At 33.9% G+C, this 7500-nt stretch overlaps 1 protein-coding gene across 1 annotated transcript in view; it reads right to left on the bottom strand.

The window, feature by feature from the left end:
- Window positions 1-5552: 5552 nt before the first annotated feature.
- LOC119595613 (calcium/calmodulin-dependent 3',5'-cyclic nucleotide phosphodiesterase 1-like) overlaps window positions 5553-7500 on the bottom strand; it is a 201872-nt gene continuing 199924 nt past the window's right edge. Inside the window, exon 17 of the mRNA XM_037944723.1 lies at window positions 5553-6042. Within this exon, the coding sequence (XP_037800651.1) occupies window positions 5882-6042 (161 nt within the window). The 3' untranslated portion in view covers window positions 5553-5881. The remainder of the gene's footprint in view (window positions 6043-7500) is intronic.

The following is a 7500-nucleotide window of genomic DNA, read 5'->3' as shown; positions in this document are numbered from 1 at the left end:
TATAAACATCGCTGCGCGTATTGTGTTCTGATACTTCGAACAACAACAAGAACAATAAATAATAATAATAATAATAATAATAATAATAATAATAATAAATGCTAATAATAATAATTTATGAAAACGGTAAGATTTTTTTCCCTCTTTTACATAGTTCATGTTCCATGTAGCAAGTAAGGGGAAAATTGAAGGAAAAAAAAATAAAAAACGATGACTGAGCAATAGAATGTGGAAGTTTTGCACCACATTCAGCATGGTTTCTGTTACATTAATCTACTGTTATATTTTTATACGGCGAAGATGCATATTGAATTAAATTAAGTAGTTTTATCGGAAACATATTGTTTTAATATAGAATTGAATTTCACTATGCCTTCTGATCTTTCTTTCCTGTGCAGTCATTAAATATTTCAAGCTTGTTTTACACAAAAGAAAATACTTTACATTTTTTAAAAAGTACTTAACCGACCCATTTACTAATCTGCTCTTAACAGGAACAGAATGATAAAGTGTCAACAAACAAAAGTTCTTATTCTTTGAAATATCATATAAAACCAAATCTATATTTGTCCTCGAGTCGTACAGCAAAACCTGTGAAGAATGAAACCAAATTGATTTATTTTCGTTTTAAGGCGTTAAATCACCTCTAAGCATTCTTCAAATCGCTCTCATAGCATCGCTATAGCCACACCCAATAAAGGTGGACTCCTCCCACATTCAAAACCGCAGTACCTTCTAGATACAGCAGGCCACGTGGCGAACTAAACTCTATCGCCACAGAGTTATCTCCCAAGAGACCAAAATACGGCTTATCTAACCACGTGGAGTCTCAAACCGTACATAGATGCCTTCCCTTACAAAGGTCATTAGCAGCAGAGATCAACCACAACAATGGCCTTAACAGTTACATCTCCAGTATTTCATTACAGGAGGACATCAAAGGCATCTGTTCCGTACGAGATGCCACAAGCAACAGATAATAACCCACAAAAGAAATATGCTTTATATAGTGCTCACACTCATAGCAAGGTGCCTGGGTAGGGAAGTCCTTAAAAGGTTATACTATTATTCATTATACGGTTAAATCTCTCGCAGATGTGGCCGGCTGCTTGGCTCGGTCTGTCAACAAGGGACGTTCGGTATTACGATGATCTCCTTCGGGAAAAAAATATGACACAGTAGTATACACTATATTTAATTTCCGCAAGTCGTATCCTCCAAAAAAAAAAGGAAACCCCAAGAATAAATCTGCGAGTTGACATGATATAGAATACATACACACATATAATTCTTATCATTATTCATAAACAAGCACGAACGATTACCATATATATCGCAGTGGCCCCCCCAACCACTGCGCGGGTACCTCTGACCAAGCCACGCAGCCCCCGCCCATCTGCTGTACACACACATACAGCTATTTGTTGCCTCTGCCACACTGACCCTCTGTATCCGCCTTTCCTGTATCTAGTGTGTCCATATGCATTACCTCCTATGTGGGGATGGGTGTTAATGGCTAGTAGATGCTGTTTTTTTTTTTTTTTTTAATATCAGACTTCTGCTTCCAGCTCCGATACGTTGACCATTCACGTAATATTAAAACTTTTCTGACTTTTTTTTTTTTACAACTCATAAGGAAAACTAAGACTGCTGCTGAAGACCGCACAGGAAATAATTTGAACACAATGCCAGCTTGGGTGCAATTAGTAATCTACATAACTTTTTAATAAGTGTAACGTTTATATTGTTTCAATTGATTTCAACTTACTAGCCATCTAATATATATATATATATATATATATATATATATATATATATATATATATATATATATATATATATGAGTGTGTGTTTGTGCCCACCTATTATTATTATTATTATTATTATTTTATTTCTTTATTTTTTACAATAGCTGATGTTTCTTCTAAAACTTTCCAAGTTTATATGTTAAGATATAACTAAAATTTCACAAAAAAATCACTGAAATAAAAAACTCACAATATGTTAATAAAAGAAGAATATTAATAAATAAACTTAATGTAAATGAATGTGATATACTGACAAACCAATATTTGGTGTCAATTTGTCACGCATTAGCACATAGCACTTTGTACACTCACTATTATTCTCCACCTTAATCACTCATACCATAATGAACACTCATACTCTAATATTTCCTCACCCTCATCTTCCTCCTCACTCACGATCTCCTAATACTCACTTATAACCTGAAACTCACTCCCTCAGACTCTACAACTCACTCATTCATACCCCGGAGCTCACACACAACTCATTCATATATTTGCTACTAATTCATTCATAGCCTTTTACATGCTTCTGGCGAACGACAGTACAGCGCGCCCATCACATTACGATATCAATTACTACGCAGATTTCTTTATCTCTCTTTACAATGATTGGGATAATTTTGAATCACGTAATCAATTCCTGAATAATTATTTATGATAACTAAATATTCTAATTATTTTGATACGGCTGGAAGTAAAAAAAAAAAAAATACTGGAAAAAAACACGTTTACCCTTACGATTAAATAAATAATTAAAACCAAAATTCGGATTAAATGACAACTACACATCACGAAAGAATAAATCAAAGAAAAGACTAAAGCAAATGGAGTATGTAGAGGTTGCTATGACATCTCATTACGTGTGTGAACTTACACTCAAGAATCCCTGTTAAACAGCATTTGACTTATCTATCCTGGAGAGCGCTGGCTTAGTGTTTTTTTTTTTTATATGTGTTGTTGTTCTTGATCTCTTTTCTCTTTCTTCTTCCTCTGCTTTGGTCGAAATTAAAGGTTATTTGATACGCCGCCGGGTGTGTCCGAGCCTCTGACGTCACGGAAGAAAACGTGAACTTCGCGTACGTCTTTTCTTTTTCTGTTACATATATATACACATATATATGTATATAATATATATATTTATATATGTATACAAATATATATATATATATATATATATATATATATATATATATGTATATATGTATATATACTATATACATACATATACATATATATACATATACATGCATATATATATATATATATATGCATACATATAAAGAGATATACATATACATACATAAACATATACATATATATACATATAAATATGTATACATACATTATGCATATATTTGTATAAATATATTATATATATATATGTATATATATATATATATATACATACATATATATATATATATATATATATATATATATATATATATATATATATATATATATGTATATATATATATATGAAACTTCTGATACCATAAGGGGAGATGCTTTAACATCACAGGTTAAGATGAAACTACTGCTGATGCATATAGGATGCGTTTCGTCTTTTAACAACTACTATATACCAAGGAAGAGAGGGAATATATGGTGTTGTTTATGTTTTAGGCGAGGCTAAATATTTATGAGAATAATACCATTATCATTATTATTATTAATATTATTATTATTATTATCATCATTATCATTTATTTTTTCATTTGTAGTTGAACAAGTTTATAGAAGATTACAAAAAACGTGTTGCTTCTCACCGGAACGAATTCGACAGCTGAGGAAAAAACGGCTAAGATTAAAGACGATGGATATACGAGCGAAAAATAAATACACGATGATTTGTCAAGGGATTTTCCGCACCTCTAATCAAAACGGATTACCTTTTCTCGCAGGATTAGCACTATCATTTTAAATTATGACTCGAGGGATACGATAAAAATTTCTTCACAAAACAAAGTGCGGAGGAATACTATAGTTTTTTAGTTTATAGTAGCAATACAAGTCCCACTCTATTAATCATAAAAGGGTAACGTGACCAAAATATAATATGAAACGGAAGCTCTTCACGAAAACCATGGTCTAGTCTATAAAAGGTTCTAATTTAAGTAACAAAAGTCAGCTTAACAAAGCAACGCAACTTGAACAGAATTATTTAGGTGTCACTTGAGAGGAAGAAAAAGGGGGAAAATATATGCAAATGATTTCCTATACCATGCCATCCTGTCGAAAGAAATTGACTCTGACAATACAAGACAGCAAATAAAAGGAAAAAGAAAGAAAAAAAATACAGTGAAATATGACTGGAATGGAGTTTACCTTAAAAAAACACTTAGTTTTTTGGTGATATTTCAATTTCTATTTTTCAAATCCAGGTATAAGGAAACGCACTATTTTGGAACGGAGAAAATGACAATGCACGAGGATTTATTTCCAAAAAAAAAACGAAAAGAAAAGAGGTAATGACAAGAAACCACGCAATATATAAAAAAACGCGTAATTATTTCTAACAGCATCGCCAGGACACCAGAACCGTCGTCTCGTGGCACTCCACAAAATACCCGCATCCCAGAGGCCACAAGGTAGTGATCAGCCAAGGCCCATGGCAGGCGCAGCGCCCACATGTTTTGCCTCTAGCCGTTCTCTCCACGGTTTTCCTTCTTTTTATTAGCCTATGGAGGTGTCAGGGTGATGTAATGGAGTCTGGTTTGATTATTGTATTTCAAGAAGATTAGAGTTTTGCAATTTTCAAAATACGAATTCGTTTCGACGTCTTTCTTTCCCTCGGAATGTTAAGAAATAAAATAAAAATCACAGCTTATCGGTCTTTCCAACTTCTTTTAATATGGAACTGAACAAAAACAAAAAATATAATCAATTTTCAATAAAAAAAAATTCTTACACCTACGAACATTTTAAGTGAATTTTTTTCTCTTTACAAAAAAATCAGGAACGACACTCACACGCACACAAGGCGGCTTTGGCTGATCACGCTGCAATGGCCGTCACTTAAATATAGATTTCAAAATGAAAGAATTAGAACAAAAAGCAAATGGGACGAGCAAAAATGAGGATTTCTGAACTCCATAGAACAGAGTTCCTGGAAAGAGATTTCATGCTTGCTAGTTTTAGGATTATATATATAAATATATATATATTTAAGGATATATTTTGTATATGTGTATATGTGTGTATGTATATGTATGTATGTATGAATGTGTATACATATGTATATATATATACATATATATATTATATTTTATATTATAATATATATAATACATATTATATATAATATATATTCTATATAATATATATATTTACATATTTATACATAAATTTATATATATATATATATATATATATATATTATATAGCATATATCTATACACATACATATATGCATACATACATATATATCAAATTTGAGTTTCACGGCAAAAGAGCATTGAAAGTGTGAGGTGTATATATATGTTATAAGAAGAGAAGCCAACGATGAAAAGGTCCTGAAAATATTTAGCTTTCCTCTCCGGAGACAGAAGCACTTTTCCTCAGAAGCAGCGCTGCCTCGGCGAGAGCACGGCGCCGCCACGGTCCATCTCCAGTCTCCCTTTTCCGCTTCTTACCAAAAACCCGATTAATTCTTTCCCTTTCCTCGTGTTCTTTCCAGTCATGATATTTTACACAGAGGAAAACGGGCAGGAAACACTACAGATGCCACAGTGGTTTTTTTTTTCTCTCTCTCTCAGATCACAGTGTTCACTTGTATCTTCTAAATCCTTTTTTTTGTATTTTCATCGTTTATTGAGTTTATTTTTTTATCTTTCTTTTAACTTCGTATTTATCATATGTACCAGAAGATACAATGAGCCACTTGTATGTGTTTGAATATCGCAAATCATAAAAAAAAAACTTTGGCTTTTTAGAAAAACCTCTTTAATGTCACTTTTTTTTTTTAACAGCAAGTACATTCCTTCTTCGTCCTGTACCTCAGTGTCACACTTCTCACCACCAAACAACACTCAATCCTCATTAACATCAACATCTTGCTCTAAACTCGTTCCTCATTCGTTTTCCTCCGCCTTCTCCTCTTCGTTTTCTTCTGCCGTTCCGTTGTTTTCCTTGTTCTCGTCTTCTTCCTTGATCGTGTCTTCTATCACGGTCTCCTCTGCGTCGCCGTTCACCTTCTCGTTTCTGAGGGCGGCCTCGGCGCGCAGCTCGGCGTCTGGCAGGAGGCGGACGGAGAGGGAGTCAGAGGGGGTGGGAGGGAGCGAAATGGGAGAGGGGAGGGGGTGGGAGGGAGCGAAATGGAATGGGAGGGAGGGAGAGGGAGTGGGGGAGGGGGGGAGGAGGGGGGAGTGAGGGAGAGGGGGAGTAGGGGGAGTGAGGGAGAGGGGGCAGGAGTGGGAGCGAAAGTGGGAATGGGAGAGAGAGAGGGAGAGGGAGAGAAATTATTGTTATATTCGCCGGGTATTGCGGGACTGATATCATGTAACGCTCGTTTGGAATGTAGTCTGTCTATCTGACATGATAATTCATCGTTATAATCTAAACTACATTATCGCTATAATCCAAACAACTACATAATTCAACATGATTGCAACTACTTACTTGCCTATTTAAACTATAATGATTTTACACTACTACAGGTCATACAATGTGTTAATGTATACTGAAATTATATCATGAAACCTATAATTACATAAACCAAATCAAATATAATCAATAAAATATTACGAATAAAATACACGAACTACTGATACTGAACCACATTACCAATTTTCAAGGAGAAAAAAAAACGAAAAACGATAAAAAATGAGAAAATAGCTTTCTTTTTTATCTATGAAAGAATCCACTGATATTACGGTAAATGGATTCCCGCTCTACAATTATTTATAATTATCACTGTTTCACCTCATTTCGTAATTAATCTATCTATTGATAATCTGTCAGTCAGCACATCACTAAAAGCAATCGATATATTCACTACTAAGTTAACAATTCATACCCATCTATTAATCTATCGTCATTTCACCTATCTTTCTTGTATCTTTCAATTATTTATCAACTACTCTGTAAAACATTATAGTTTTGCTTATTATTTATTGATATTTCCTCTTATTTCCCAATTCTTCTATCATTCCATCATCCTCGCTTATCTGTAATATATGCTAAAATCATGCATCTACTTCCCCTTTCCACTATCTATCTATCTATTTATCTATCTATCTCTTCCTTTCCACTACCTATCTCTCTATCCATTTATCTATTTATCACTGAACTTTACCCATCTCATCCACTCACCAGCCACGCCCCTATCCCAATTCTTATCTATCTCTCTGTCTATCTATCTATCCATCTATCTGCGTCTATCTATCTATCCACTATCATGCCTATCTTCTCCTTTCAACTATCTATCTACCATCAAACTTTCCCCATCCCAACCACTCACCAGCGACGGCTTATCTATCTATCCATTATCATGTATTTCGTCCCCTTACCATTATCTATCTATCTCTCTATCTATCTATTTGTATATCAGCAAATTTAGCCATCCAATCACACCATCCATCGCATTCACTAACCAAACCCCTCTCCCAATTCTTATCTATCTGTCTATCTATCCATCTTACTTACCTACCTTCTCCTTTCCACGATCGATCTATCTATCTATTTATCCATC

This window comes from Penaeus monodon, chromosome 36 (genome assembly GCF_015228065.2).
Source record: "Penaeus monodon isolate SGIC_2016 chromosome 36, NSTDA_Pmon_1, whole genome shotgun sequence".
Lineage (NCBI taxonomy): Eukaryota > Metazoa > Arthropoda > Malacostraca > Decapoda > Penaeidae > Penaeus > Penaeus monodon.
The sequence above is the reverse complement of the archived record's forward strand: the minus strand, read 5'-3'. Positions and strand labels throughout refer to the sequence as shown.